Raw genomic sequence first — 14,503 nt, forward strand, 5'->3', positions numbered from 1 at the left:
TTTTCTATATGCTTGTATTATTTTCATTTTGATTTATCCCAAAGATTTTGAGTCGTGTATTGAAAATCGAATATGGTCACGGGCACAAAATGGCGTCGAGTCAGAAAAAGTGATACAACCTCCGAAAAAGGTCTCTTGTTGATGCTTCTTTTTTATTTAAAATCGTGAACATGAAGAGCATTGACGAAGAAGGTATTTTTCTCGGCTCGGACATGACTCCGTAGCGTGTGGTTCACGTGTGCGGAATATAATCGATGTTTTGTTGGTGATTATTGACGGTGATCTGTTGCAATTCTGTGACACCTAGTACAGTGTGCTCGGCAAACTTTCCCATACTGTCAGATCACTGTCCAAAATATAGAAAAAATACGGAGATTCTATTCTGAAATGGTCGGTCTTTCCCTTGCAAAGTTTGAAGTGCCCCGAAATTTGCCGAGTCGAGCTTACCGGAAGATTACCATAGGCTAGAATGTACATCGTTCTCTGTCGTGATTTTCCGGCCGAGTGTATTAATGAGCCAACATTCATTCTCAACTTTTAGAACAACAAAGTTTTTGTTGATTTTCGATGAAAAATCATTCTTCTGTGTGAAAATAAGTTTAAAACACGAATCCAATGATAAACAGCGGTACGGGAAAGGTTTTTCGGCCAACTGCGTGATGCGTCGTGACGCGTTAGTTATGTACTATATTTTCTTCCGCGCATGGACTCGTTTCTACAAGGGGTGTGAACAAACTTTGTTTACTGACTTCCAGCCATGCGATCGTAGTTTCATTTGAAGAAGTCTGCGTTTGAAACGAACGAGAAATAAGAGAACACAGGAGGTAAGTGTTTTGTCGTGATTCTTTGAAATGTGTTATGTACACAATGATGGTAAGTTTTATCAATTTTGTAAGTCATATTGCTGTTTGAGACGTGTTTTGTTTGTTTGTAACGATGGTTGAGTGCAAGTCGAAAATATCGCGCGCTAAACGAAGTCTCCGATCTGACGCACAATGAAGAAATTTTATTTTGATTGTTCAGATACGAAGCTGTTGTCGTGACGGATAACGTACGATGCATGGTTAAGCTAATACAAATAGAATCTTTGTACAAATAGGTGGACAACATTACTATGTTGATTTCTTTTGTTCCTGCGTTGAAAGGGACTTTCTGACGGGCTAGGAAATCGGTTGAGAAAGTACGGTGCGATGTTCATAACGTCACATCATGAGATTACTGTCTTCGGGCTAGGCGCGGAATATTTACCATTTTTATCAATGATTTTCTTTGATTTTCGTTCTTTCAGACTTGTGGTTCATTTTTTTGTTGTTCTTTGTAAATGACCGAGTTATGAGATTCAGACTTTTCTCTGTGGGATTCGTGTTTTCTTCCATGACTGCGTGTACATAACTTCACACGCCTTTAGTTCGAGATAGCTTGTCTGGGTGACGTGTGACATTATGTACACGTTATTGAAATCTTGTTCTGAAGGCTGTGCAGTAGAGAGTCCTCTACTACGATCAAATCTTGTTCTTTTTTGCTAAAAGAATTAAAAGCTGAGCAGTAGATGACTGCATTCAGCTGTTTTTATGACCCTGAAAATGTTCATAACGTCACATCATATCGTTTTGCTGTGATGATAGCAGATAGTGTAAAATCCAAACATTATAGCAAGCATTTCAGAAACTATACATGCATCTATAATTGCAAATCGTTTTTTCTTTCAGATCACAAAAGCTACTGCTGAGGGAGCCTGGGAGGTCTTCCTGAGGAATTGGGCTGTGGGAAGAGAAAATGGTTTTTATTTTTTTTTATTTATTTATTTTTTATTTTATTTTATTTATTTATTTTTTTTTGGTTTTTTTTTGTATACCCGTGTGCAACATCCTGCGAGTCTTCAAGGAGGACAGCTACATGATGTCCCTTGAACACTGGGCTTTTATTTACATGTTTGCTGCTAAATCTTTCTGGAGGCATAGCCTACATGAGACTTATGGCTGAGACCAGACTTTTTTTGTGAGCTTCAAGATTTTTATTTACACATCCTGTTTTAACCATCTTCAGAATTGATAACTTATTTCACAATCATATTACACTTATATACTTTTTCATGTATTCTTGTTCCTATGTCTGTTGATAAACAGTGATCATTTCCCAACTGACAAAATCTAAGTGAGCAGTACTCACCAGCACTCAATGCATGAAAGATAATCTCCTGTTGTAATGTTATGTACACATTCTCATTTTTCTTGCATTTTCTGATGATGATCTGAATTTATGTTCCAGGGCTGCTAGTTGCTTTTTTATTTGTACCTTCTGTGTGTCATTTGTTTTCTTATAATTTCTGCCTTTGTAGGTGTGCATCTGTTTAAGATACATCACTCAGAATCCTAGGTGTCTCAGTGTGGCGTTATGTACAATGTATTTTTCCCTCTTATCTCTTACCTGCTACATATGTTATCTTGTTTTTTGATTTAAAATGGTAACTGTGTCCCTTTGCTACTAATTTCTTTCTCAGATTTGTTGATTGCAGTTATTTTGGCACCATTTTTAGCTGATATGGGCACTTTCATCCTCTGACTTTGCGTGCCGTTATGTACACATAGGTTTCTTTTGCTGTATAGTGGATTTATGGTGGTTTCATCCACAACTTTTACTTCTTAAGGGTTCTTCTCATTTATTTGGAGATGTCCATACATTTGTTTGCCTGTTGGGTCAGAATGTTCTTGTTTTAATGTATCTGTTTTGGTTATGTCACGCTGTGATGTTATGAACAAAGTTTGACTGCTGCTGGTTTTTTTTAATTGTCTAGCCCCTATAACCGGATTTTGCTTGTTTGCCACTTTAACTTCATAGTTGTAAGCATTTCTAACTATATTTGATGTTGGTTTCATTCTGTGTGGTTAAATTGTTGTTTTAATCTAGATTTTTTAGCAATTATTTACGGATGAAGTGAAAAAGGATGTTATTCCTTTCATCCTCTGTGATTACATTTCTCCTTGCTGTGGCTGTCTGGTGTCTATCTCTTTTACATGTGTTTTGTACTGAGTGGTCAGAAATCGTCTTTTGTCACCTTTTTTGTTGCATTTTTGTGATATGATGTGACGGTTATGTACACAATGCTCTAGTCGGGTGTAATAATGTTAGATTTTTGTTTTTGGTGTTGTTTTGATATTTAAAGTCATTTAATGTGGGTTTTTTGCTTGGGTTATGTTTATTTTCTGTCATAGTGCACTTGTAAGGTTAAATGAAGTTTGTGACGTTGTGACAAGTTATGTACATATGCCGGGATTTAAATTTACTAGTTTGTTAAAAATAAACTACTTTTTGAACTTATAGTGTGTTTATGAGCTTATAAGTGTGACTGGATTTGTCTAGCCTTTCTTTGTGTGTCTCCTTTTTAGGCTAAAAGTTTTCCTGAGCATGTCACAGTTTTAGACTCCTTTTCATGCCTATGTACATATACATGTACTGCATGAGTGCCATTGAACAGCTTTCCCACAATACCGTGTTCTATTTTTAGTAATGGATATTCCCAAGGAAAGGCCAAAGGACATATGTATCATTGCGTGTCAACTGCTGGTAATAGTACTTAGCTGCTTCTATTATGATAGGCTTCTGGTATGGGCTAATCTGACGAATCACAGAATCTGTTTCATTCTAAACCTCTAAGCCACCTCTTGACTGAATCCCAATAATAAATGGTCATTTTTAAAAGGGCTGCTATGGCCTCACCTTCTTTGTTCTGTCTTTGGATTCGGCAGAGAGGTTGTTGTAGGTATAATGTGCCTGAGTGACTCCACAGAATAGCACAGCCACAATACCTGTGAAAGACAATCATCAACAATGAAAAGAAACTGATTTATAAACTTTCTTCTAAAGGAAACAGCCATAAATATTCCTTGGTATCCCGTAAAATGAATTGCATCTTGTACCCTTCATTGCAGTAATGCAACTATTTAACTTTTCACAGGGGAATTAAGATTCCAGCTTTCAGACCCTCCCCCCCCCTCCCCCACCCCCCTTTAATCATTGTGAGCAGTAACATCAAATAACAATTCATCCATCCACTCACTCTCTCAGAATTCAAAATATCATAATGCAATTCAAAGGACGCAGGCACAGCCATACATATTACAAAATGTTCTTCCAGATTTTCTGTTCAAAACCTCTGTAAACTTATTTCAATTTTAGGCCCCCCTCCCCTCCCCTCCCCACCCCCTCGAAGACGTAATTTTAGTCAGAATTTCTGAGGTGGGTCCTCTCTCTGTAACAGTAACTGAATACATGTGATACAGGACTGGGTGGCCGAGTGGTAACGCACTTGCGCTCGGAAGCGAGAGGTTGCGAGTTCGACCCTGGGTCAGGGCGTTAGCTCTTCTTCTTTCTTCTTCTTCTGCGTTCGTGGGCTGAAACTCCCACGTACACTCGTGTTTTTGCACGAGTGGAATTTTACGTGTATGACCGTTTTTACCCCGCCATTTAGGCAGCCATACGCCGCTTTCGGAGGAAGCATGCTGGGTATTTTCGTGTTTCTATAACCCACCGAACTCTGACATGGATTACAGGATCTTTTTCGTGCGCACTTGGTCTTGTGCTTGCGTGTACACACGAAGGGGGATAAGCCACTAGCAGGTCTGCACATAAGTTGACCTGGGAGATCGGAAAAATCTCCACACTTAACCCACCAGGCGGCCGCGGCCGGGATTCGAACCCTCGACCTTCCGCTTTGGAGGCCGACGTCTTACCACCACGCCACAGCGCCCGTCGGGCGTTAGCAATTTTCTTCCCCTTTTCCTAACCTAGGTGGTGGGTTCAAGTGCTAGTCTTTCGGATGAGACGAAAAACCGAGGTCCCTTCGTGTACACTACATTGGGGTGTGCACGTTAAAGATCCCACGATTGACAAAAGGGTCTTTCCTGGCAAAATTGTATTGGCATAGATAAAAAATGTCCACCAAAATACCCGTGTGACTTGGAATAATAGGCCGTGAAAAGTAGGATATGCGCCGAAATGGCTGCGATCTGCTGGCCGATGTGAATGCGTGATGTATTGTGTAAAAAATTCCATCTCACACGGCATAAATAAATCCCTGCGCCTTGAATATGTGCGCGATAGAAATTGCATAAAAAAATTAAGAAAATAAATCCCTGCGCTTAGAACTGTACCCACGGAATACGCGCGATATAAGCTTCATATTGATTGATTGATTGATAACAGTAACTGAATACATGTGATACAAACCTGTGAATTCAGCAGCCTCAGCAGCTTGGAAGCTGGCGTAGGACATGAGAAAGAAAAGAGCTGTTTCAAGCAGAGGGAAGTCCTTCAGCTTGGTGAACTTGGTCAGCTGATCAAAAAGGTCAAGGTCATTTAGACATCGTGAAGGTCATTTGCTTGTCAACTACAATCTGATCTTAGCAGCAACACAATTGCCAACACTGTTTTTTTTGCCAATGGTACAGGGTTCAGAGCTAACACCTCAAAAATGTGGAAAAACCTGAAGGGCTGGGGGTTCTCGGCGGCAGGGCCAAAGAACAGCCTTTCCTGGTACCAAAAATGTATGTTAATAAATTATAAAGTAATACACATTTTGCCTCCATCAACCATCCAAACTAAAAAAAAAAAAAAGATTTGTTTCTAAATTTTACTTTAAGGAACTGGATATTTCGGTTTTAACCGTTTTCAAAAACTGGATTTCCGGCAAAAAACGGAAAGGACTATTAGCCCTAAGGGTTCAGTCTTGCTGATTACACTTACACATGCACACGACTGGGTAGTGTGACTATTGTTACTGCTGCTGCTGTCCAATGGGAGAAAGCGACCTGAATTTCCCTGCAATTGGATAAGTATAAAACGGATGAAATCAAAAGGGTTTTTTCTGCAGTCGCATACCATCAATGTGCTTGTTCACAAGTGGAGCTTTGTGAAAACCATAGCTGTAACTGTCAGGAGAGAAACTGAAATAGGGTCCCTCCTTTGTTCAAGCTAATGCAATAACAGATCTCACCAAATTGCCAAGATCAAACTTGTTCAGAAACCAGCTTTCAAAAGTAAAATGTTCATTCCTTTTTTCTTTTTCGTTCTTCATTGTATAGATGGGCAAGCATAGCAATTACCATCCATTCTAAATTCAGGCCTGGGAATGAGTAAAAGTGGTTTGGGCGTACTGACGGGAAAATGGTGCGTTTTAAGCATTTTTAAGGGCACACGGAGGCTCTTTTCTTACACAATTAGAAAAGGACTTTGTTGTATTTATGACGAAAGGCGTATCATTCCCAGGCCTGTAAATTGCCGCTTTAAGAACCCATTTTGTGGAAAATCCCGTTTACTAAACTTATGGAAGATTAAGAAGGATACAAAAGCAGTGGAGAGTCCAAAAAGACTGCCGATGGCAAAGGCTCCCGTAAAGACGCCGAGAAACTTTCCAACAGACTGGAACAGAGCCTCTGTGTTGAAGGAGTCCGACGACAGTTCTCCATACACCTCCACAGACCTGGCACAAAAAAAAAGCAATGCCAAGAAAAACATCAAACAAAAGTAAGAGATCTAAGCCTCTGCATGTGCCTACCTTGTAGATATATATATACAAGTGTGCAGGACACAAGATTGTATGCAGGAAAAACACAAAACCACGAAATGCATCTACAGAAATAGACCCACTTTGGGTCGAATAAGACCCCTTCTGCATAACTTATGCATCTCTCCAGAAACAGTTTCAAGGTCATTCGCAAGATCTTTTTTAAACCCATATAATTGCTAACCCTTTTTACCCACTTCCTCTTTCATAAAATAATTGTCTCATCAAAAGCGGAGCAACATACAATCGAACCCTCCCTGAAACCAGTGAGCAACACAACCTAACCCCCTGTTTGTGTGTCATCTGCTTCTATTTCTTATCTTCTTAAAACACCATTACAAGCCCGATTCAAAGCGCACTAAACCCCAATTTAAAACCCTGACTTTTATCAAAATCCACATTTCTGAACGGCTGTCAGTTTTTCAGCGGGAATTTGAACCCTTGACCTGAGTATCACAAGTCCAGTGGTCTACCAACTGAGTTGCCAGCCCCCCTCTCCCCCCCCCCCCCCTCCCCCCCCCCCCCCCCCTCCCCACCCCCCCCCCCCCCCCCCAGCACAGACATCATGACTTACTCTGACAAGACAATTGCCACTGCATCGTTGAGAACGCTCTCACCAAACACTATGGCGTACAAATCCACATCTACGTGCAGGTCGTTGAACAGGGCCAAGACCGTCACTGTCACAGTAAAGAATTGCTGACATTAGCACATACAACAACAACAATAACAGTATGCACACACACACATGCGCGAGCTGCAGGTCCAAAAAATATTTGAATTTTGATCAGTGGCAGCTTTCCTTGTATTTACACACATGCACACACACACACACACACACACGCATGAAGAGTAAAATGTATTACCCCCCCCCCCCCCTCACCCAAACATGATCTATGACCAGGAAACATCATGCATTGTTCAAATTTGAAACAGGGAACTTACAAACTGAAACCACATTTATGCAAAACTATCAAATGTGTCACATCAAATTTCACACCAATACTGCCGGCAGGATGAAAAAAAACCCAACCGACACAGAAAAAGAGAGAGAAATATATATATATATATAGAGAGAGAGAGAGAGAGAGAGAGAGAGAGAGAGAGAGAGAGAGAGAGAGAGAGAGAGACAGAGGGAGAGAGAGAGACTGGCTAACAGAGACACAGAGAGACACACACAATCACACAAAGACATAGACACACAAGCAAAAAAACATTCATGCTGCAAGGCTGAATAATGACCTGGATCAGTCGCTGAGATGACTGCGCCAAAGTAGAAGCAGTCGTTCAGACTAAAAGTAATGTCGTGCATCAAACGGGTCGTTCCATACAGGATACCCCTGAATTCACAAACAAAGGGGAAAAACTTTGCAATGGTTTTTTTATGGTTTAATTTTGCAGAAATGAGATTGTTACAAATGACATTTGGAATTAATAAAACAAACTAAACAAGTCGCATAAGGCGAAATAACATTTAGTCAAGCTGTCGAACTCACAGAATGAAACTGAACGCATTGCTTTTTACACCAAGACCACATACTCGTAGTTTCCTCAGTCCACCGCTCGTGGCAAAGGCAGTGAAATTGACAAGCCATGCAGAATAGTGCGGTAGTGGTCGCGCTGAGCAGGATAACACGCTTTTTTGTATGTCTATTCTTTTTAGCTTACTGAGTTTGTTTTTAATCCAAACATATCATATCTATATGTTTTTGGAATCAGGGACCGACAAGGAATAAGAAGAAATTGTTTTTAAATCGATTTCGGAAAATTAATTTTAATCATAATTTTCATATTTTTGATTTTCAGAGCTTGTTTGTAATCCAAATATAACATATATGTATATGTTTTTGGAATCAGAAAATGATGAAGAATAAGATGAATTTGTTTTTGGATCGTTTAATAAAAAAATTAATTTTAATTACAAGTTTCCCATTTTTAATGACCAAACTCATTCATTAGTTTTTAAGCCACCAAGCTGAAATGCAATACCAAAGTCCGGCCTTCGTCGAAGATTGCTTTGCCAAAATTTCAATCAATTCAATTGAAAAATGAGGGTGTGACAATGCCGCCTCAACTTTTACAAAAAGCCGGATATGACGTCATCTCTCTCTCTTTTTATCTCTCTCTCTCTCTCTCAGATCAAATTTATCGAAAAAATGAAAAAAACGTCCGGGGATATCATTCCCAGGAACTCTCATGTCAAATTTCATAAAGATCGGTCCAGTAGTTCAGTCTGAATCGCTCTACACACACAGACACGCACAGACACACACACACACACACACGCACAGACACCATGACCATTGTCTCGATTCCCCCTCTATGTTAAAACATTTAGTCAAAACTTGACTAAATGTAAAAAGGAACAATTTCAACACAGAAGTTGCTAAAATGCTTCATCTAGAACATTTGTGATTCTAACACTAACAGAACTTGAACAAGTTTTGTTACTTACCCAACAACTAAACAAGAGGCTGTGGTTCCTACCACAGCATACATCAGAATGGCCCCAAGGTTCCGAAAGAAATGTCTCTGTAACAATGTATCACAGTATCTTGCAAACAGCAGAAATGGAAACAAATCAACAAATTTTGATCTAAACAATTCATTCAGATATTCTTTACAAAAAACCAAAACAAAACAAAAACGCGGATCCATACTTGTCCTGCAATCAGGACGTTCTTTCATACGTCAAAGTATACTGCAAGAGAGATCAAATTCTTTATTTGATTTCCATGACTGCATGTTTCATTATACAATTGTTTGACAGCAGTTTCAAACAGCACAGCAACAGCCTGTAAACCTGAGTACCGTAAAATTACATTCTTTACAGCTGCACACATATCGTAGCCATACAGATAATGAGATATCAAACCAAGCAAGGAAACATAAACATACCCTTTTCATGCTATATCCTGCTTCAAAGATAATCACAGGCAGCATCACATTGAAAAATATTTCTGGGTCAAAGGTCACCTGAAAAGAAAGCAAGAATAAGCTGTACATAACATACAGTCTGCATATATATAAACAATATAATTATATAATAAATGATCTGTTCATCAATGTTTGTTTTTTCATTATTTCTCTCCCCCTTATACCTGAGTGCAGGCCCTATTAGAATAGCAAGAACTGCCCCCACCCCCATATGGAACTGCTATTACCCCGATGAATGACATTATCCGTTGCTCATGATAACCAAATTTGACTTGTCTTCGCAAACAAATCAAAAGAATGAACGCTTGTTTATATCTTTAACACAACTATATAAAAACACACATTTAAAAACGCAATAACACAATGCTCAAACACGCACACACCACACACACACATGCACACTCTGCAGGTCCAAAGACTATTTACATTTTGTTTAGTGGCAATTTTCATTGTATTTACACACACACTGTGGCGCACACACACATACTTGAAACTGAAAGCATGCACAGACAGTGGGATATATATATGAAAGCCCAAAATACCGTTCTTTCCAAAGGAGGCTCAGTGATGGGTTCATCCACCGGCGCGCCCAAGTCATACTGCCGTATGGTGGGGTCCGCTGAAGAGTTCCTCGCAAAGAAGCTGACGTACAGAGCTGTGGGAGCATTGTCGGTATAGTAGGAATGATTTTCACTGATGATCTTAGCTCTGACATAGTCTCGCGAAACGTCCATCGGTTTGCTGGTGTATCGAATAATGGCACCAACAATCAATCCTGGAAATGGAATGATACATAAACTTTAGTTTGAATTTGCAACAAGTTGAAACCCCCTTTTAAAGGTACTGAACTTGTCAAATCCAGGTGCACGGAGCCCCTGGGGCTCATTTTAGTCATACCTCAGGCAGCTATCCGTTAGAAGAATTAACTACCAAGTTTCATTGACTTGCACCCAAAGAGTCAAGACCCTCCTTTCTCAGATGTTCTGTTCATACTCATAGAGTCATAGCCTCTGTAAATTCACCTCCATTTTTAAGACCTGATTTTCTTAGATTTTGGGATTCTATTAGTATTAACAGTTTAAAGGAGAGAGAGAGAGAGAGAGAGAGAGAGAGAGAGAGAGAGAGAGAGAGAGAGAGAGAGAGAGAGAGAGATAAAGAGAGAGAGAGAGAGAGAGAGAGAGTCAGAGAGAGAGAGAGAGAGAGATAAAGAGAGAGAGAGATAATGAGAGAGAGAGATAAAGAGAGAGAGAGATAAAGAGAAAGAGAGAGAGATAAAGAGAACGAACGAACGAACCAACCAACCAACTTTATTTTTCGAGGGTAATGGAGTAGATACAGCAAAGATCTTTTTTCATCCAGCCCTCGCCCAAGAGGGAATTAACTAAGCAGTGCATAATATTGAAGCAGAAGAAGCAAAACAAAAACATAAAAACATGGTTATTCAATCGGACAAAGAGGAAAAAAAACAAAAAAAACCTGAAATGATTATATTAGTAGATCTTCATGTAGTTATCAAACAGCAGTACCTGATCGCGGCATTAAGTGCCACACGACGATGAAAGCATATATATACAAAAAAGTATGTCTTCTAAAACTGGCAACAGAAAGTGGCTGTCTGAGAGAAACTGGTAAAACATTCCACAGAAATGGACCTGAGTATGCCAGACTAGTTTTATACAAGTCAATTCTAGGGAGGGGAACATTTAGTTTCTTTGTGCGGCTTGATGAAGTCTCAGTTAATAATATTCTTTCAGTTAAATAGTACGGTACATGTCCAAGAACTATTTTGTGCATAAACCTTGCCTTGTTAAACGCTAGTCTGGATGATAGTGGAAGAATTTCAGCTTTTTTGTAGTCATGATTAGAGAGGGTGCTGTTTTACAGCAGAACAACTTTTACTCCGCGTCTGTGCAAAGATTTTAGGGGTCTTAAAGCTGCATCACTTGCAGAATCCCAAAGGGTTGATGCATAGTCTATTCCAGACTGCACATGCGCTTGAAAAAATGTTCTGCGTGCATTAAAATTTTAGAAAATGTTTAATCTTTGCAGACTGATGAACTTGTTTTGCTGTAGATTTACATAAGTTACTTACATGAGGGCCCCATGTTAGATTGTTGTCAATAGTTACACCCAAAATTTTGTGTTCACTAACCTCGTTTATCAGCTGACTATCAACAGAAATGCACTTCTTTGGTTCCGACATGACTTGTCGTTTTTGACGCGTAGTAATTAGCATATACTTTGTTTTTTCTGGATTGAGAGACATGTGGTTTAAATGCGTCCATTCTACAGCAGAGAGAGAGAGAGATAAAGAGAGAGAGAGAGATAAAGATAAAGAGAGAGAGAGAGATAAAGAGAGAGAGAGAGAGAGAGAGGGAGGGAGAGAGAGAGAGAGAGAGAGAGAGAGAGAGAGAGAGAGAGAGAGAGAGAGAGAGAGAGAGAGAGAGAGAGAGAGAGAGAGAGAGAGAGAGAGAGAGAGAGAGAGAGACCACAAGGCAGCCGCGGCCGTGATTTGAACTCACGACCTTCGGATTAGGAGGCCGATGTCTCGTCCACTGTGCCCGTCCATTTTGTTGCTAAATGCTGCTTCCCGGACTATTTTGTGATTCATGCCGCTTTGTCAGCAGATGCATTCAAATTTCAATGATTCATTGATGGTTGACACGGAATGGAACCAGTGACTGACTGAGCTTCGTTTTGGCAATATTTTGTCTTTCATAAATCTCTCGAACGCTTTGGAATACCTAGAAGAACTTCAAGAAGAGAACAAAATATAAGACACGGAAAGTAGGGTTTTGAACTGGATGACTGAGAACAAGTTGAAACTGAACAGTGAGAAGACGGAGGCCCTTCTCGTTGGAACACGACAGAAGATTGCTTCCCTCACTGTGACCAACCTCCAGCTGGATGACGCGACTGTTCCATTCTCCCCTGCTGTCAAGAGCCTGGGCGTCTTTCTCGACTCCACTCTCTCCATGCAGACACACATCTCCTTCATCATCAAGACCTGCTTTTTCCACCTACGACGCATCGCCTCCATCCGTCGCTACCTCACCCACGACGCCTGTGTCAAGCTGGTTGTCTCCCTCATCTTCAGTTGTCTGGACTACTGCAACTCCCTTCTGGCTGGCCTCCCCGCCTCATCCATTCATGGCCTACAATGAGTCCAGAACGCTGCTGCCAGGCTGACGTTGAGGAAGACGAAGCGAGACCACATCACCCCCCTACTTCGCTCCTTGCACTGGCTCCCTGTCAACACCCGAATCTCCTACAAACTGTCCACTCTGGTCTACAAGTGTCTCAACGACTCTTCTCCCGAGTACCTTCAATCCTCCCTGGACCTGTACACCCAGCCCTCCGACCGTCCCCTTCGTTCTGCTGCTGACCCTCTCCGCCTCCACATCCCTCGCTCGAAACTCGCATCTGCTGGTCAGCGTGCATTTCCCTCCGCGGGCCCCTCCGTCTGGAACTCCCTGCCGCTTGAGCTTCGCCAGAGCCCCTCTCTTGACGCGTTCAAGAGTAGGTTGAAGACTCAGTTCTTCCCGTAGCTGGCTGCGACTTTCATGTTCGACGTGATGTGTTGTGCCCCAAAAGACATTCTTGTGCTGTGCTCTGTGAGAGATGTTATCTTTGTGCCTTAATATTATTTTGTTTGGGCCTAGCTATTGATGTGTACATTGTTGTTAAAGACATATGTACGCGCTCCCGTGTTTACAAAGTGTAGTTTGCCCACAATCGATGTCAAACGCACCATAAGACCATATAATGACGATATGTCACCATGCGCGGACCATAATACATGCATTACAGCTTGTTCTAGCCTCTGAAAAAGTGAGGATGTCAACAAAGCCGCGGTGTTAGCTCCCTTGCATCAACGTTACATGTGTTGCCAAATCTATAAATAGGACGATCCAGATCAAAATGAAAATTAACATATATATATATCTCAACATTGAAGGGGTCCTAGACCACAATATTTTGCAGGGAACTTAATTTAGCATGTCTCCAGCTGTTGGTAAAGCAATTAGCGTGTATAGTCATCGAGTACATATGACTTTAAACAGTTGTTTGTTGTATGTTTACCAGGGTTTGCTAGTGTGTGATAGGGTTCGTGTTCGTCTGAAGATGTTAGTTTTTTTGTTAGTCCTGTGTTGACAACTCTTCAACAAGCGCTTAGAACTGTACCCACGGAATACGCACTATAGTATATAAGCTTCATATTGATTGATTGATTGATTGATTACTTGGGGGCAGAAGGTTAAAGTGCGATTTAACTAAAAAATTAAAAAGACGATGGCAGGGCTCGAACTCTTGACCTCATGAACCGCTCACTTACCAATGAGCTATGAAACGCTAACTGTTCTGGATGGCAAAACAACCAGAGTCTAGAGCTATTATGTGACACACTGGTGACTGTGCAAGTCTATGGGGGCTGTGTAACTGAACTAGTTGTTTCCCAAGCCACTCCGTTCTGAAAACGTTTTACATGATGTGAAAGGCAATATTTTACCTTTCATTCGACTAGGCATATCAGATCAAATATTGCCTTTCGGGCACATCAGCTACATTTCTTCTGCATCAAAATACCCTTCCTGTTGAAAACACAGGGAAAAGCGTCCAGGCTGTACAAAGTAACAAACTCAGATAATTTCAAATCGATAGTGCAAACGAGTCTAGAGTTTTAAAGCTGTTCTTTTTGACAACACACGCGTGCAAAGAATTTTGCAAGACACTTACCGTATATCATGGACAAACCAGTTTCATGAACGAAACGGAACCGCCTGTGCTTGAAGAGCCAAACTGTCAGAATTGTAAGCAGCAGCAAGCCTAGCAACATCAAAATTGTTAAACTGTCGGTTCGGTGTTGCGAAGTAGCACTCGTGCTCTGTGAAGGGTTAATTTCATCCTCCTTAGTGTCCGTCCTGGAGGTTCGTATACACAACAAGACTGCTACGAAGCAGGCTAACATAGAGAGCGCAGCCATGATTAGACACTTCGAGCAAA

At 40.8% G+C, this 14,503-nt stretch overlaps 1 protein-coding gene and 1 long non-coding RNA gene across 8 annotated transcripts in view; one reads left to right on the forward strand and one right to left on the reverse strand.

Moving 5' to 3' along the window:
• The window catches only part of LOC138946368 (sodium/hydrogen exchanger 9-like), a 66,884-nt gene extending 52,381 nt beyond the window's left edge, over window positions 1-14,503 (reverse strand). For all 7 annotated transcript variants that reach the window (XM_070317944.1, XM_070317946.1, XM_070317945.1 and 4 more), the window contains exons 1-9: window positions 14,237-14,503; window positions 10,042-10,274; window positions 9,461-9,538; window positions 9,018-9,094; window positions 7,805-7,902; window positions 7,137-7,242; window positions 6,343-6,478; window positions 5,227-5,332; window positions 3,718-3,806 (exon numbers count right to left, since the gene is read on the reverse strand). In XM_070317944.1, coding sequence (XP_070174045.1) covers window positions 3,718-3,806; window positions 5,227-5,332; window positions 6,343-6,478; window positions 7,137-7,242; window positions 7,805-7,902; window positions 9,018-9,094; window positions 9,461-9,538; window positions 10,042-10,274; window positions 14,237-14,483 — 1,170 coding nt within the window. In that variant the 5' untranslated portion in view covers window positions 14,484-14,503. The remainder of the gene's footprint in view (window positions 1-3,717; window positions 3,807-5,226; window positions 5,333-6,342; window positions 6,479-7,136; window positions 7,243-7,804; window positions 7,903-9,017; window positions 9,095-9,460; window positions 9,539-10,041; window positions 10,275-14,236) is intronic.
• Window positions 110-3,318, forward strand: LOC138946370 (uncharacterized). Its single transcript, XR_011449246.1, has 2 exons — window positions 110-824; window positions 1,710-3,318. It is a non-coding gene; the product is annotated as an uncharacterized lncRNA (long non-coding RNA).

Source organism: Littorina saxatilis, linkage group LG13, assembly GCF_037325665.1.
Source record: "Littorina saxatilis isolate snail1 linkage group LG13, US_GU_Lsax_2.0, whole genome shotgun sequence".
NCBI lineage: Eukaryota > Metazoa > Mollusca > Gastropoda > Littorinimorpha > Littorinidae > Littorina > Littorina saxatilis.